This window comes from Coffea eugenioides, chromosome 2, assembly GCF_003713205.1.
Source record: "Coffea eugenioides isolate CCC68of chromosome 2, Ceug_1.0, whole genome shotgun sequence".
Lineage (NCBI taxonomy): Eukaryota > Viridiplantae > Streptophyta > Magnoliopsida > Gentianales > Rubiaceae > Coffea > Coffea eugenioides.
The window spans coordinates 38,104,028-38,121,895 of record NC_040036.1 but is presented as its reverse complement, the minus strand read 5'-3'; the positions used below and the strand labels follow the sequence as shown (position 1 = coordinate 38,121,895).

The following is a 17,868-nucleotide window of genomic DNA, read 5'->3' as shown; positions in this document are numbered from 1 at the left end:
TTTTTATTTTCAAGAAAAACAAAATATTTTGGTTGTCCTTCCTATATAAGTATTCTTATCTAAGATACTATCTAAGAATTTCATATTCACATCCACATGGTGCACAAGCTAATTGTACATTAAATGTAATGACAGCAGTACTGTTATGGATGTAAGTGTAGCAACCGGTGCATATGTATCAAAATAGTCTATTTTTTCCCTTTGTTCAGAAGTTTTAGCCACTAATCCAATTTTGAATGTTAAAATAAATCCATTCGTTGCATGTTTTTTTTAAATACCCACTTAAAACTAGTTAATTTTAAACCTTGTGGTTAATCAACTAGAACCTATGTATTGTTAGATAATAATGAGCCTATTTCATTATTGCTTCTCTTTGAAATTAGGCCTGTCAATGGGTCGAGCCAGTTCGAGCTCGGCCCGTTTGACCCAAGAAAAAGACCGATGAGTCTAACCTTTCAGTGAGCTAGACTGAGATTTTTTTAAACCCAAATTAAATAGGAGTCGAGATTGGACATCATTAGGCTCAAACCTGATATAGACGCAACCCTTTAATTACCTATATATGTAATGATATATATATATTTATATTTTGATATTATATATTCAAATATATTATTACTAAACACTAAATATATACAAATATGTTTAGGGTTTTTTTTTGGGTACTTTTTTATGCCTTTTTCTTGAAAACATCTACATATAATTATGAGGAAAATGTAAATGAAAAGGAGAAAACTAAGTTTTAATTGAATTGGGTTGCGTATCCAATTAGTTGTTTTACTTTAAATTAAACTTGCTCATTGATTTTTTTTTCATTTCTTAAATCAATTTGTTTACTTTAAGTTGAATCAATTTGTTTACTTCATTTGGATTCAAGGCACAAGGTTATGAAGACGTTCCAACCTTTGAAGATATATTGGTTGATGACCGCATATTTTATTACAAGTTTTCATGTACTTTAAACGAATTAGATGTAAATATTGTTGAAAAATTCTTGGTTTATGTACTTTTTTAAAAACTATTACTTGTTCATGTATAATTTTAATATTGTAGTCCCGTAAATGTTAAATTAGTTTTACAACATAATAATTATAGTAATTATATTAAGAAAATTGAAGAGTAATAAGTGAACTTGGACTAACCTTGAATAAAGCTCAAAACCCAATTATTTTGTGAGTCAAGCATAAGTTTCACATTTTTCAATCAGAAACTCACAACCTGAAATCCGAAAGTGTTACAAATTAAATGAGCTAAACCCGAATTTATGAAAACCCAACTCAAATTGCTCGATTGACAAGCCTATTTGAAATGCAAAATCTCTTATTACCACAGCTAAACTAAATGTCTTGGGATCATTTTCCAAATTCAATAAGGTTGATATCTTATGTTGTAAAATTCTTTGTAACCTTCAACCAAAAATACAATGCAGCCTCGCCCCAAATTTTTTTGGTAAAGCAAAACATAATAACATAGAATTAACCACGTTTTTCAAAATTCTATTATTTCTACTTGAAATACTTCTTATTACCTCTTGTTAGAAAACCATTTACTTCATACACATCAAAATGCACAAGTTTAAGTAAACCAGTATTTCTTTCAGCCTTAGAAAAAGATAATCTTGCCACTTTGGTTTATATGCATGTTTCACATTTCTTTTCTTCATTACCATCATAGGCAATTACTCTATATTAGATATACAATGTAGTCTCTTATTATTAACATGTCTAAATTTACTATGCCATACGGAACGAGAAGATTCAACAATATAAGCAGAATTAATATTTTTCTTAATACTCATTTTAAACATCCCATTACAAGAGGAACCTTGTCCTATAAATATATTGATTGGACAAGATTATTTTATTAGAGTCTAATACAACCCTAAAACCATTCTTATTGAACGTATTAGCTGATATAAGATTTTTCCATATATCAACAACATGAAGTACATTAGTGTGTACTAGCTTTTTGCCAAATATGAATTGCAAGTCTGCTATCCTTTTACCATAAATCTTGGCAGTGTCATGATTGCTTATTATCATTTTAAAACTATCAAGAACATCTTCATGGATCTTGAATATAGAAATGCCATTGTAAATATACACCATTGCACCAAACTCATATGACCAACCCCTTAAATTGAATCTAGATGTCATGTACTATTGCAACAATTTTAGCAACATCTTTGTATTTCACAAGATTTGTTTCAGCATTATCCTTCTTGTGCTCCTTCTTAGATGTATACTAACTTTGTTTAGAAGATTTCTCTTCTCAGGCTCTCCACCAATGTTGTTGTTCCTCTTCTTCTCATCCACATAGTTCACCTTAGGACCAACATCAATTTCTCTTTTTTGAAAAATTCAAACATCCTTTTGGGTAATATGGAGCAATTTCTTTTGATAGTCATTTTAACTGGTGGCAACTTTACTATAATTGGCTCCTCTCCACTTGCAATGCCTCAAATATCTACACACCAAGATCTTTAAATTTAGAAACCAAAACTTGTAGATCATGCATTGATCAAGGAGAGAAGAATCTTCATTAATAAGAAAATCAAAATATTTCTTAATAAATTTGTCCATACCTTGTTTTTGAGTAGGATATTTATACTCCAATGCAACACAAATTTCTCTTGGTGATTTGATAGAAGCATACATGTCATAGAACCCATCCAAGAGCGTGTCCAAAATGTGGCTTCTACACAAGACTTCATCCTCTTCACGCTTCCTTCGTTCAGCCTTTAATGTTTAAAGTCTTGATATCATGATCCTTAGGAGGAGAAATTGATGACAATATCGAACCAAGTACATAGCGCTACCTTTATCATTTCACCTCTTGAAGTTTGTCCTCTTTGTATCAAGCTGATCATGTTTAATAACCCTTTGGCTTATGATCTTGAGAGGATTTTCAGTTAAAGAATCCATTTTACACGATAAAATCCTTAAGACTGTTGAAGAACAATGCATGCTAGAATGCATAAATTTGTAACAATAAATTTCACAAAGCCAATGGGATTTGTTTGATGATCTTGAGGTGTGTAGAAAATAATCTCCTTAAAGTTTTTATTGTACAATTAATAGTTTGCTTTTGGATTATGACAAAATACTTTTAGAATACAATAAGATGGAGAGAACGTTGACGATAACCCACTAAAATGATCAAATGCAAAAAGTTAATTTAATTGTAAAGAGAACTATCAATTTCTAGGAAAAGGTGTTCATACTTATTTCTAGCGTTCATAAATTATGTCCGATGAAAACAAACCTTGTAGATGAAATTTAAAAAAAAAATTAAAAAATTAAAAAATTTCTGCCTGTTGGTGATGATCCTGTCGTGGGTCCAAATGAACTTGTAACGGGATCCAAAGTCAAATCTGGTTCACATTCTTGTCAACAAAAACCCGGCACCGAATCATCAGTAATCTGGATTGGAGCAGGATATAGAAAGGACCTCTTCGATCATGAGCCCGCTTCGGATCAGGCTTGGTATTAGAGGTGGCAAAATGGGCGGGATGGGCGGGATTTGCTTGGGTTTGAAATGGAACCGAGTCATATGGGTTTGGGCCCAATCTTACCCATATGTGTTTTGGGACTAACTTGGGCGGGATCATTTTGGGATGGGTTTAGATTGATCCCGCCCAATACCCAAATCCATTTTCTACATATTTTTTTTCCTTTAATTCATTTTTTATTTTTATATAATTTTAATATTTTTGATTTATTAAATTTCTTTTAGTTTTATTAAATAAACATGCAAGTGCTTTATACTCAAGATTCCCACCAAAAATTGGATTAACAAATAAAGGAAAAGATAGATATACAGCCATATTCCAACATATATCAAGATGGCCAAGGTCCTTAGGATGTTGAATATTTATCCTTATCATTATCCAAGGATGACAGGTCTAAACTAACTGAAATGCTGGAAATTCTTGTGGATAATGACTAGGAAGACTACTAGATTATATTCGATGGTATAACTATAAAAATTGTTAAAGATAATTTTTGAATCTAAGATTCCGTTTGGATTGACTTTTTTTTCAAAAAATAAGTTTTTCAAATACAATGTTACAGTAATATACAATAACTCAAGAAACATCTCATCCATATTAATATATCAAATATTTCAAAAAAATTTTATAGTAAAAATTTTTCATATACACTGCTACAATAAAATATTTCAAAAACACTTACCAAAAACAGCTAATCCAAACGGAGCCCTTGCCATTTGAGCCCAATGGGTACCCAAGTATTTCCCATCCTTTCCCATTCATTAATGGGTATAGTTGGGATGTGTCCCAACTTAAACTCAATACCAAATTATAATACCCATCCCGCCCAAAGTTCCTTTGGGCATGGGTAGCCCATTGGGACTTGGGACAAATTGCCAGCTCTACTTGGTATACACCAAAATTTTGATTAAGTTTTTGGTACTTTGATTTTGTTTTCAAGTCTCACATTGTACAATTCAAGTCTTATTTGTATATTCTATGTTTCATTTGTACATTTTGTGTCTCATTTGCACATTTCTACATTTCACTATAAATTATTCCAGCAATTTCTTATTGCACTTAATGCAGTACAAGGGATGGTCCTCATGAGAATCATTGTGTCCAAAATCTGAATTTCAACGTTTCAACCAAATCCCAGTAAGCAACTAAGTAAAACGATTAACTTCTTCACAATTTTTGCAAGACAAAGCCTAGTTGATGACTGCTTGAGTAATAGAGAAGGAAGGCTTGCAGGGAGAAAAGGTATTGATGAAAGTCCTCTCTCCGATGCATGTTTTACCATGGAGTATATGGTGATCTCAATTGTTTTTTCAAGCATGATTTTGACTTCTTAGCCACCGGATACAAGCAGCTAAGCATTGCAAAATTTCTCAATTAAGTATAGTCACCACAATAAATTGGCGAATTTGGCAAAGTTGTATTCTTCAACCTCTAACAATCTCTGCTTAACACTACAGATGCCATTTACAGTAACCCAAGACCAGAACTGGCAACCAGATACGTCAAATTTAAATCACTATGCCTGAGTAATAAAGTTAAATTGACTCGGATAATTCAATTCAAAGACAGAAGAGATACAAAAACATTTGAACAAGTCATTTTGTTATGCAGAGTTGCAGTCTCACAGAACGGTAAACATGTCCATGACGATCATGCTTCTCAATGAAATTTAAAGGGCTTGAAAGATGAGTGGAAAAGAAGCAGAAAACTAATTTAATTACAGAATTTGCCGTATTGGGAGCTGATTATAATTCACATACACGCTACAAAACCATAAGACTAGTCTTTGGCAACCAATTCAATTCCAAGTGGGCTCAAATTATAGTGTAAACGGTTTTCTTCGTACAGTGACACAACAAATACTTGCCTAAATCAATTCCATCTTCGACCTGTAAAACAACTAAATCCACACTCCTGCATCGTAGCTGAGCTAGTTTACGAACCACAAGTAAGCGCTTCAAAACCAAGACAATTACTTGTACTATGGTAGAGTTATCATCATTCAGCTCATATAATGCCTGTGGATCCAGATAGTGAAAAGCTTTTTCTGTTTCCATTTCCTTCTATTCTTGCAGCTTTGATAACACCCTTGCTCTCTATCCCATCAGCATCTTAAGAGCATGATATTCTCCAGTCTACAAGTTCATTCTGCTTGCAGCGCAGTGCAAATGGTCCAAAGTTTATCATTCAGTGCCCCAAAGCTTAAGTCATGCTATTCCTTGTTCGAACTCTATCAATTATCATTTGCCTGCCAGATAGATCATCGGCATACCCAACAACCTGCAATTGAACATTGCAGAAGATAAGCAACTGGTCAATATGAACACAAGGCAGGATCATCAGCCTGAAGTGCACAAAGCGATAGTTTTCCAACATCTTTGAGGTCGTGATGCACATATGTATACAGACTTATTATAGAAATATGTTCGTTGCAATGCCACTTGACAATTTCAATCAAACAAAAGCAAGTGAAAAGCACGAACCTGAGACTCTGTTGGTGTTTCAGTAAAGCCATCGTAATCGTTTGTTCTGGCATCTTCCTGGGGATTATGGGAATCATCCTTTTCATCAAACCTGAAACACAAGAAGATTGATGAATTTAGTTGCACATTCATACTCGCCTATCCGTAAACAACATTCCAAGCACAGACAAGTCAAATTGAGTTCCTGAGTCAACTATCCACCAACTTAAGTTAAATACTAACACATACTATATTCAAGACAAAGAAGGCATAGCTTGTAGTGCAGACTAAGATACCATGCAAAACTTTGAATTTTAAAAGCAAAATCCTAATTAAAGGACAGTTAAAGCAAAGACACAGATATTCTCAACGGTTCTCATCTCTTACTAGCTCTCAATGCGGTCCAATTCACAGATCACAACAACAACCACTTGAATTCTATTATTCTAGTTAATCCACCTCAGTTTGAAAACATTACAAGTGAATAACAATACCTATTGAGGAAACTTTATTTGTTAACAATCTAGACAACCAAGTCCAAACTCTAAGATAGATGCCAAGAATAATTCTATCACTGAAGGTGGATACTGCATTTGACTAAGCTGAATTTCATGAGGATAAAAATGCAAGCCAGTAATAATAATGCAAACGAAGGTGGAATCAGTTTTAAAAGAATCCGAAGAAAATGTCGACATGTAAAGTTTTGACCAAGCATGTCTACATACAGACTTTCTATCGAGCATACCTGTCAGATCTCGATGCTGAAGATGCCATAATAAAAAAACCCAAAGTTTTAGAAGAACGTTAAAGATGGTAACTCTTTTCCTCTTTGCTATTTGAGAAAACAGGAATTAGACAAACATATGTTCTAGAATATATAGATTAGGTGAACATAAAATCAACACAAGGTTATGACCATATTAATGATTGTAATGCCAGGTAAAGGAATCCAAGACACTTGAATCTTCCTGAAGAGCTCATGTTGCCTAAAACTTCAACCAGTATTAAAAGAAGTTAAATGATAAACCATAGTCATCTCACGTATGCCATCTAAGACTATATTAATCTGACAAGCCATAAACATATTGACCAAAACAAAGAAATTTCTTGTAGTGACACAAGCACAAAAAAGGAATTCACTTATCAGGATAAATAACTAGCTCCACAAGTAGTACTTCAAGGGAAAAAAATAAACATGAAGTTAAAGTTTATAGAAAGTAATTTCACAATAAAGAAACAGTCAACTGGTTGAAGTTTAATAGCAAACAGATCATTTGCCTATGCCTCTTTATCAGGTGCTGCAAATAAATGTGCTTAAACCTGAGTGGGCAAAGACACCATATACATCCATATACACACGCAGACACACAAATAGAGAGACAGAGAGACAGACAGAGATTATGGCTTGCAGGAGTCTTCTGTCATGGAAAGTACTTTTACTGAGTGCTTTCCCCAGTTTTCTCAGAGAAAGTATCTCTCAAGACCTTTACAAATTATCAGCAAAAAATTAAAAAAAAAAAAAGTACCTTCATCATCTTCTAAAGTTTCTTGTCCAATTTTTCTCCTCAAAACTTACACACATGGAAATGCCTCCTCTGGTATCTATTTCTCATCCTTAATAAAGTGTAAATCCCAGATAGAAATAAAATTGTGCAAAATGCATACGGGAGAAATATGAAGGAAAGCAACTTGAATTCTTCTTAAGGCAGAAAATATAATTAAGATGCAAGAAAAGAAACATATATAATTATAAGAAATGCTAAATAAGAAGGTCACCTATTTTTCCAGTGCTTGGGCAATCCAAGAGCGGACTGAGGCTCTCCACGATCTTGACCAAGAACAGTACAATCAGATGTAAAAAGCTGATCTAAAATTAAGAAATAAACTTTGCTAATTCACTCATTATAGTTTTAGTAGTGAACCTAAAAAAGAAGAATGTAAGGATACACTTGTACCACACGCACTTCTAGCAGGAGATTTCTGATCATGGATCTAATATCAGAGACAAGGCAAAAGATTAGATGGCAATCCAACAAAAAGATCATCTCCTTTGATGAAGAATATACAGAATAATGTTACCTTACTCGTTTGCTCCAACAAGTCCTCAATAGCAGCAGCTACATCAGGAACCATAGTGGTGACTTTGCTTGCATTTTCTGTCACGTCTTCTTCCATTGGACTTACCCGGCAGATGCTATGGGTTAAGTTTGCCTCAGAAAATGAGCATTTTGTTTTGTCAGCCTCAAAAGTCCTTGCCTTTTTTAAACAACCAATTGGGTAATTTATCTCCTCGCTTTTTTTGGTAAAAGCTTCAGTTTCTACACTTTTGGACTCTTGGGAATGCCTTGGAAGTTGAGATGCATCATCCCCAGATATTATCCCAATGCCTTGGGTAGGATACTGTGTCATAGTACAGACTCCTGTTTCTCGGTCTTGAGAAGTTGCTTCTTTTGGATAAAATGGACCTGGAGAAACAACCTTGTTCTGTCCAATCCAAAGATGCAAAATATGCAGACTGGATTAACAACAATTTCAACATATAGCTGGGAGAAACATGAATGAAGAAAATGAGATTACCAAATGTGTTTTTGTGCATATGCATGTGAGAGAGAGCAAGGAAGGGGCAGGAGGGAGGACAGACAAACCTGCTTGACACACTCATAAATCCATTCAGAATTAACTGGCTGTATCCCCCACTTACAAGCAGCCTCGTATTTTGGTCCACTGGCAAATTTACATAACAAATGCGTGACTTTCTTAGTCAGTTTTTCAACAAATCGGACTCCAAGAATAAAGCACAAATTTCTCAGCAGCAGTCTTTCTTTCTCATCATATTGCGAAACACAGAAGCGGAAGCACTTAAAACTCATGAATGGTACTTGGCATGGAAGGGGAGAATAGAGGATATGACTGCTGACATCCAGTAAGTGCCCATCCTTCAACAGAATAAGTTCACACTGTTAGCATGTATCCAAGAATGACTTGAAAACAAAAGAATCTTGTGGTCCCATGGATGGTTTTTTAATAAAGGTCACAGGCAGAGTGGAGGAATCTCCTGTGTTTCTATATAATCTTAAATTTCAATCATTAGGATGGAATAGATGCAAATGGTAAATGAAAGTTACCAAAGAACCACCTCCAAGCAGCTTTTAAATCCCCTCAAATACAACCAAGCTAATTTCAATTGAATTAGGTTCCTCATAGTACAGCTAGCAACTTAGCACCTTTAAAGTATTTAATAAAACATCATGCTGCAGGCTTCTAGACAAAGCAAATTAAAATCATTAAATCGATACTACTCTGCGTACCATTAAAGAAGAACGGATCCAGTGACTTGACACGTATTTACTGGCGGAAAAATCAGTCTCAGAAGGAACCACACCATGACACTCAACAATGAAGTGTGTATTTCCTTCAACCAGATTTTCCACAACTTCTCCTCCCCCTTGATTAACCCATTCAACGATTTCAGCCCTCTGGACGACAGAAATCAAAACTGAGAATCAAAGAAAGTCCCAAGATAACTGGAACGAAAAAGCACATTATGAGACAAAAAGATTAAAATGTTAATACAAGGAGCCAAAAAAGAAATGTTTCCTTGACCTTCTAGACTTTCTGACTCCACTTAACACTTCAACCTAACTATACATTTTGATCTCAAAATATACCTTATAGACCTGCCCAGCCGATATTGCTCAAAACCATCCAATTTACAAACCAGTTTAAGGAGTCCTTGAATTCATTTTTTTATTCCCAGAATGGGTAATACCAGCTTAAGTGTATTAATCTCCGACATGTTTAGTGCCCAGCAGCAAGACTTCAACTTTAGCAAGAAGAGATATAATATTTGCTGCCATTGTGGTATAAAAGTTCTCAAGTTTTACAAGGAGTCAATCTCCACCACTTACAAGTCAATAATTTTAAATTCTAGAACCTAGCAAGGCATCCCCATTCCAAAAACCAACTTATTAGATCGCAGAGGCCCAAATAATTTACTCAAACATTCTTTTGTATCAAAAGAACCAATAGTAAAAGAAATTTTCCCACGCATGAAAGCTTAGGGTGGTCTGCACACATTTAAAAGCAGAACAGACTACCTGATCAACGGGAAATGATCCAGAAAAGCAAAACAGTTTCCCAGCAAATACATTGGATGATATTCTGTTGTCTCTGTCATGGCTGGCACTCTTCTCTGTAGACTGCTGTTGTTTAGCAAGGTTTCCTGTATTCACCCAGGACATTTCCTCATTTCTGATACTGTCCACTTCTTTTCTCTTCTCAAATGACACACCAGACTGAGAATTTTTATATTTTACAATGTGATCATCAGGCAGGATAGGTTGAACAGAGGATCCCTGTCTCATTTCATTCATGGCCATGAACGATCTTTTGTTGGAGTTAGTGGTATCTATGAATAAGAAGAGAAATAATAATCAATCAACAGAACGTTCAGAGACACTAAGATAACAAATCAAGCCTCAGAGATCAGAACTAGCACTTAATGAAGCAAAACAACAAAAAACGATAGAGTAAGTTTCAGAAAATTAGTATCAGACCTCTTGGGAGAATTAAATCATAAGCCATGTGCCTCTTAAGCACAGGAACTTCTTTCTTTTGATGATCACAATCTTCAAGCCATTCACTTTTAACAACATAGATCACGCCTAAAGCTGCAAGGTTTCTTACTTCTTTGATCTCACTGCAAAATTGTTGAGCATGTGAGAGCACAGTGATTCCTAACCTCTAGACATCCTGAAAGTAACAAAAACGAAAAATCACAAATCATCTGACGGAATTATATAGCACTTTTGCCAAGAACAGGGTTGCTACTAATTGAATTGTCCAAAGGCCATATAATAAACATTTCAAAGCACCATTCTATATAACCATAGCAACAAATATCCGCATCCTACTCAAATTATTAAAAAAAATGGATAAGACAATGCAAAGAGAAACTGAAAAAAGGGGAGAGATGGAGAGGCAAACATCAACAAGTAATAATTGATTACAAAGCAATAAGAGTAGACAATAAAATCAGGGAGGATAAATTTCTATTTGCCACTTCCCATGATTTCCAGCGATACTTAAGTGATACAAACAGCAATTCCAGAAGTTATAATCTTGGTGTAGGGCTATTGATGGCATAAGAATTGTTTCACAAATTAAGAGCCAGGATGGAGTACCTGAACTTATCAAATATTATGGTCACAAGAAACAATTATACTTTTGCTGTGACATTTGTTTAAAATTTTCCAACTTCGAATAGATTGCTTTGTGCCAAATATCAACAAAAAAAGGATCAACTTAAGACAGAGGTACATATAAATGCAAACACCAAGAGTACTTTCAAGTCCATATTAGAATGTCACTAAACAAATTGAATTAGCTCAAAAACCTTGCAATGTCTACACAACAGACCACACAAACATCAATTTCAGCATTAACACCCACGGAATAGTAAAAAATGAACAAGCTCACAAGTAGAGAAACGACAAAGTAATCCAATATATTTAAACTTTCTACTGATACCAGGGAATTATCACTGCCATAGAAGTTCCTGAGTTTCAAGAATTCAAAATAATAACATTCAAAAAAGCTAGATACTGTCTCATTTGCAATCATGATAGTAGAAGAAAAGAATACAATAATTTGAATCAACTCACAGCATCTTACCTCTCTGATGGAGTACCAACAATTATGTGTGTCAATTTTTCATTGAAGGACATATAACGAGAACCACCACCTCTATGAACCATGCTGACCAATTTACGCATATTGTCAGCATGAAAACCAACAAGCATAATTCTGCAAACCGACAAGTACAAGTCATCCTCGGTTTGAGAGTCATCAGCAACACACCCATCAAAGTTGGAATTGTTTTTTAGCTGTTCAGCAGATTGTCCATTGTCCTCTTCTCTTGTAAAGGTAGGAGCATCACAAAATGCAGAAGACATGTCATGTGAGATATTAGCTTCTGAATTTGGTTCTGCTTTCTGAGCATACAGCCTGACTTGTGGGTCTGAAGCAGTGCCTGCAGATGATGCCTCGCATTGGGAATTTCCAAGACTCTTATCTTGACTAGGCATTGCCATCTTTCTTACAGTTTTCATAGAACTACCCTGAACAGGATAGGACTCCTCATTAAGGCATGCTATTCACCCCAAAAAGAAAAGGAGAAAAACAGAAAAATTAATGTCAGCACCAAAGAGGGGAAAAAATTACTATATAAACTCATACTAATGTGCCGAAAACCATGCCATCAACTGCAGATTGCTGCATAAGACATTAAGCATTACCTCTTCTAGCAACAGATTGATCAAACCATTTCCTTGATATGATATGTATGTGACCCCATCTTTTAGCAACCTTATACTTGTCACCTTCAGGAGCGTATGAATAGTCAAGGAACATCTAATTCCCCTAAGAAACAAATATATCTACTGTATAAACCAGTGAGGCATGAATAGCATGAATTGGACTCCTCATTAAGGCATTGCCATCTTTCTTACAGTTAACCCATACTTACTCTTTCGAGATAATACAACTCATACCATGGGGGGCAGAGAAGAAAAAGAGAATAAACAACCAGAACATTAGCACTGCAAAATATCCATCCACAAGAACAAAGTTAACAATGAACTTTGCAGAAATTGAACGAATTAAAGGTATGCATTGCTTCAAAACCAGAAGAATGTAAAATGGCATAAGTTACAAAAGATTAGACAATATGCAGAGAACCAAGCTATGTTCATATCCCAGAGCCGTGCCAATCAGGACAAGGAAAGACCGATTTAAATGTACCACAATCCACCCCGGGGAGGGGGGGGAAAGGAAGGATGAAGAATGGATTATATATTAGCATATGACATCACAGCTACAAATGGTAAATTTGCTAGTGCAAAGAGAATCTTTTAGGAAAACCTACTATTTCTTATTTGAAAGTTATATCACAAGCTTGTGTCCAATAAAACTCTATGAAAGATATTGTATAAAGGATATGTCAGAGACTAAATGTGTGCACTTTCTAGTCAGTTCAGCAGAATATTTGCCACCATTTTGTAAGATGAGCTGTTCCATCTGCTTCCGCTCATCTGAAAAAGGCAAGCATATTAACTACTAAACTAGAAATATTCACCGCAGAATATGATCTATTTATGTTGTTCAAATTTCCAACCCGCTGGAATCCTGCTGACACATACTGTCAACCCAGAGAAAGGAGGAACTCGAAATGAATCTTGAGGGACAACTCTGTGTTCTCTCCAGCACTGATGCAGCCAATTGATGGTAACAATTGGTTTCTTTAGAACATTTAAAGCCCACTGAAAAGCAAAAGATGGTAAAAGAGAAAGACTCCAGTTAGTAAAATAAATGCAAGAAACTGCAGAGTAAACTATAAGACAGAAGAATATGAATCAAACTGTTGATTTTGGTCATGCAGGCTCTTTCAATTAGGAAATTTGCACACAGGCCACCTTGGTCAAAAGCAGTGAAATGAAGAAAAAGAATGAGCATCCATATTTCTATGCCATGAAAAATAACAGAACAAAAGCAAGAAAAGAAGCAATAAGTTGCAAGCAAAACATTTAGTATTAACTGGAAAAGCTGCAGCACAAGTGTTGACCAGTAAGCCAAGTAGAAAAACAAACAGCAAAACTTTAAAGATCAGTACCCATCTCATCACAGTTTCGTGAAAATTTGCTGGTTAAAACTCCACTACAAACTTAGTTTCTGATTCTCCTCAGCACATTTTTCCAAGAGGCTATATAGCTCCTATTCTCCTTAATCACTAGCTTAGTGAGTACTCCTCTTTTGTTCCTTCAAAATCTGATTTTCCAACTCCCAATACCAACCTTCTGGTCAGGTTGCAAAAAGACTCCCCCCTCCGATTTGATCAAACCATACCAGTTCCTGCTTCCGGCATAAGTCCTCTCTACACCAAACAACAAGCTTGAATTCTGGACCAAGATCTAAAGTAGGACACTCAAAAAACAATTGATGACTAGATTCAGCTTCAACCACATCCTATTTATCACCCCCCCCCCCCTTTCCCCAAAAAAAAAAACAAGAAGAAGAAGAAGAAGAATCATCAACCGACCTTCAGAACTCGATTTATTCCTATACAGAAGCAACATAATGAACAATGTGCAGGAATACAACTCTTGGGCCATACGAGATAATGCCATGAACAATGGCCAAATAAGGTCTTGGCTTTATAGCTGATTTAACAGAGAAAACACCAGCACTGTCAGCTAACCATCTTAGGAGATCTTGATTTGAAGAATCTAAGTAGTCAGAATGAGTAAGGTCTTGCATTATCTCTTCCACAACTGCAGATCGTTTTCTTTTGCCATTTCTAATTCAAATCACAGATAACAGAAGCTACCTGAGCTTGCAGATTACTGAAAAACTGTCTTAAACTACCAGCTCCATGGTATCTCAAAAGAGGACCTAACGAGTGTTTATTACTAGAGACGAAAAATATAAACAGAAATAGATACACAAACCAATCATAAATATTGCATGTCTCTGTATAAAGATTAGTATGACATGCTACAGTTATTGGAAGGTCAATTTGAAACTTAAGTGCATCAAATATAGCACATTTTAGAAATTTCTAAGCATAAACAAAGAAAAATGCATTGGTTGCCGAAGCAAATTAAAGAATAACAACCTCGACCTCAATCTTTCCATAAACATAAAAGTTTTACAATTCATAGAATCATGAATTGTGCTTACTTATGTATATTCCACAATGAATATACCAGCAAACAAGTAAGCACAAACCAAATAAACTTTGCAGGATATAACTCTGCATAATAAATCACCAGTGAACCCAGGATAGCAAGTAACAAAAGATCTGAACATTGGAACATCTACAATCCCAAAATCATGTTTCAGAGGAGATAAATAACTGAATGCATGCACCAAAAAATTTAATAATAAATAAATGCACATGACCTCATATCCACTTCACATCCTGCAAGCCGAATGCTTCTTAGTAAGGACAATAAATAAATATAAACTGAAAAGACCAACCTTGTATTTTGCAGCCAAAACATTCTTTACAATAACAAAGCTGACATCCATTGATGCTTTGGTTTGCAAAACTCCTCCCATAGAAGTGACCAATTTAGCAATTTCAGCCTACAAGACATACAATCACAAAGGGGATAAAAAGCTTACAGAATAAACATCTATAGTCAATATGAAGTTACCAAAGGCAGAAGGGAGGGTTGTGGGGAAGTACATATATTATACAAATTAGTGAGAAAGGAACCCCTGACATGAAGCACTCAGCAATACAAAACAGCAATCACCTAAAAAAAATATTAATACTGCAAAACTAGTGACTTCAATCAAGCCAAACCTGAACGAAAATCATCACAAAGTTCCACTTACATCTTCAGTAACAGAATTAAACAGAATCTCAGTACAAAAAGCTTTTTATTAAACATCTATTTGACTTGAGAAGCAGATTCTTTCTTTTCCCTTTCCAGCACAATGGGACATCTATCCACTCGATATTTTGCAACAGAAAAGCAACCAGACAATGGTTCAAGGAATCTATAGACACAAAATCTCTCTAGCTGCCAGGACTTTCGTGTATTATGTGCCAGTGCACTAAGCATGCCCAAAATGTCAGGGAAGGTAGCATATCTCCTTTAGAGCAAAGCAGAAGATATTCAAACTTCTTTGTGGCATTAAAAGAGTCACCACAAGGACTAAAACAATCAGAGAAGTTTAGCAAGCATTCTGTTACATGAAGGTGTATAAGCATCCCTTAATCCTATTCTTGCTACAGAATCAATACTCATATTAGCATCTATGACGTATAATACCCTTTCATCCATCTCAAAACCAGATGTGAGCAGTTTAACCCCATCCATTGCCAGGCAACAAGTGAATCCCTGTTTAGGTAGCGGCCTATGTTCCTTCGCACAGGAAAGCACACACTGGGGACCTATATGCAAAGAGTACATCATCATAAGCAAGCAAGGTCAGAAAGGTTCAACTGTTTCCTATCAAGAAGCTTTTAGTTGCAAAATAAACAATTAGGCTTTAAATATGAAGTAAGGTAAAAGGACCGAGTCTTTTTAATGTTATAAGATCAGCTCCCTAGTCACTCCATCATAAAATCCCAATATTCAAGATGAGAAAATGTTTGAAAAGCAAAAGAGAAAAGCTTTCATATCTTTTAGGTAGATAAAATGGTTCAACTAGCCTACAACAGAGCTAAAACATCAAGACTATCTAAGTATATTACCAAATTTTATCGTGTCTCTTTATTTTTCCAACTTGAAGTGCAGAAAAAGAAGAACAACAATCCACTGGATATATAGCAAAGAAGGTCGGATGAATACTAACCACCAAATCTATAACTTGCATTAGTATCAAAACCCAAAAAGACAAAAATTAGTCATCTCAAAGTTGTATTGTCTCCAACAAACACAAATACCAATTTGCTCTTTTCTCTTATTGTTTTACATTTTCGCTCTTTTTTCTTTTTTCCCCTAAATGCCACAATTTAGTACCTTCCAATCCAAATTAAAGAAAATCACAGAAAAACTACTTGCCATTTACATTTCACATCATTTTCTAGCCAAAAAGCATACAAGGTTTTTATTTTTTTCCTTATTGTTACTTGTTATACACTTTCTAGTCATCTTTTTCGGTAAATAATGACAATATAATACTTTTTAATCAAACTTGAAGGAGAGAAAATAGAGCTGCTATTCATTTCACATCTATATCATTTCCCACCCAACAAGCATATGAATTTTCTCCCCAAAACTTAATACATTACAATCAAAGTACTAACAAAATAGTCCAATTTATGCTGGGCAGAAAAGTATACATCAAATGCTGCCAAACCCGAACAAATAACAATACTTGGACTAATATAACAATCATACCCAATAAATTACATCCCTTTGCTCGAAGATCCTCAAATTTCTCCTATTAAATCAAGCAAGCAAACAAAAAATAAATAAAAATTAGCCAATCATCAAAACAATAACTCCAATCCAGCAGATAACATTGTGACAAAATTTAAGTGGAGATATCAACGAATTACATGATCGGCAGAGGAAATGACGTGGAAATCATTAGGAGCATTGCGTGATGGATCGCAACAAAGCAAAACCTGGGCTCCGTTGAGCTTGAGAGCATCGTGAAGTGAATCGAACAACTCTGGAGGAACCAAGTTCCTTGACATGAAAACATTCACACCTTTAAACACCTTCGTCGTCATATCTATTTCGATTATAACATATTCAAGTAAATTCCTACACAAGCCGATGAACTTCTTGAGGGATTTGTTTTAGGGCTTTGATTTTGAATTGGGGAAATGATAAAATCATAAAAGGAGGGAAATGTGAAATTCCGAATTATGAAGTAGTTAGCAAACCGGGAGTTTTCAAAAGGGATATGGTTGACAATCGGTCAAAACCGGCTTTATTGTGAATAGGAGGGAAAAAAACCGGGAAAGAAAGATCAAGAAAATAACGAAAAAATGAACACGGTAAATTTTTTGAAAACCTTGCCTAAAGTTTCTGTTAATATCACTTAGTACCTTAAAGTGTTTAAAACCTCACAACCTCCTTTTTTTTTTTTTTTTTTTTGGAAATTAAGACCTATATACACTAAAACAAGCTTGTGACAAGCTTGAAGCCTTGAACCCATAATCTTTTAACACTAGCTTGTGAGGAGCTTGAATCCGGACAAGGATTTAGTTAGAGGTGGCAATTTATCCCAAGTTTCAATGGGTTACCCATGTTCAAAAGGACTTTGGGCGGAATGGGTATTGTAATTTGATATTGGATTTAAAATGGGACAAATCCTAATTGTACCCATTAATTGATGGGAAATGCTGGGAAATACTTGGGTATCCTTTGG

The 17,868-nt window shown here is 35.1% G+C and overlaps 1 protein-coding gene across 1 annotated transcript; it reads right to left on the bottom strand.

The window, feature by feature from the left end:
* Positions 1-5,197: 5,197 nt before the first annotated feature.
* On the bottom strand, positions 5,198-17,286 carry LOC113760578 (DNA topoisomerase 2-binding protein 1). Its single transcript, XM_027303216.1, has 17 exons — positions 17,048-17,286; positions 16,887-16,929; positions 15,813-15,934; positions 15,010-15,117; positions 13,148-13,292; positions 12,973-13,064; positions 12,270-12,363; positions 11,647-12,124; positions 10,530-10,672; positions 10,071-10,381; positions 9,282-9,449; positions 8,619-8,909; positions 8,053-8,457; positions 7,921-7,965; positions 7,750-7,835; positions 5,995-6,085; positions 5,198-5,791 (listed from the first exon to the last, which is right to left on the bottom strand). The coding sequence occupies exons 1-17, from the start codon at positions 17,222-17,224 to the stop codon at positions 5,714-5,716; spliced, it is 2,877 nt and encodes a 958-aa protein (XP_027159017.1). The 5' UTR covers positions 17,225-17,286; the 3' UTR covers positions 5,198-5,713.
* Positions 17,287-17,868: the final 582 nt, after the last annotated feature.

Bases quoted from the DNA above. Each gene is read 5' to 3' on its own strand.
- LOC113760578 (XM_027303216.1), bottom strand. From the start codon at position 17,224: ATGACGACGAAGGTGTTTAAAGGTGTGAATGTTTTCATGTCAAGGAAC. The intron at 15,935-16,886 runs GTATGATTGTTA...CTTTGCATATAG, and splicing joins AAAGGGATGTAATTTATTGG to GTCCCCAGTGTGTGCTTTCC. The intron at 13,293-15,009 runs GTTGGTCTTTTC...TTTGCTTTTCAG, and splicing joins TTTTGGCTGCAAAATACAAG to TGGGCTTTAAATGTTCTAAA.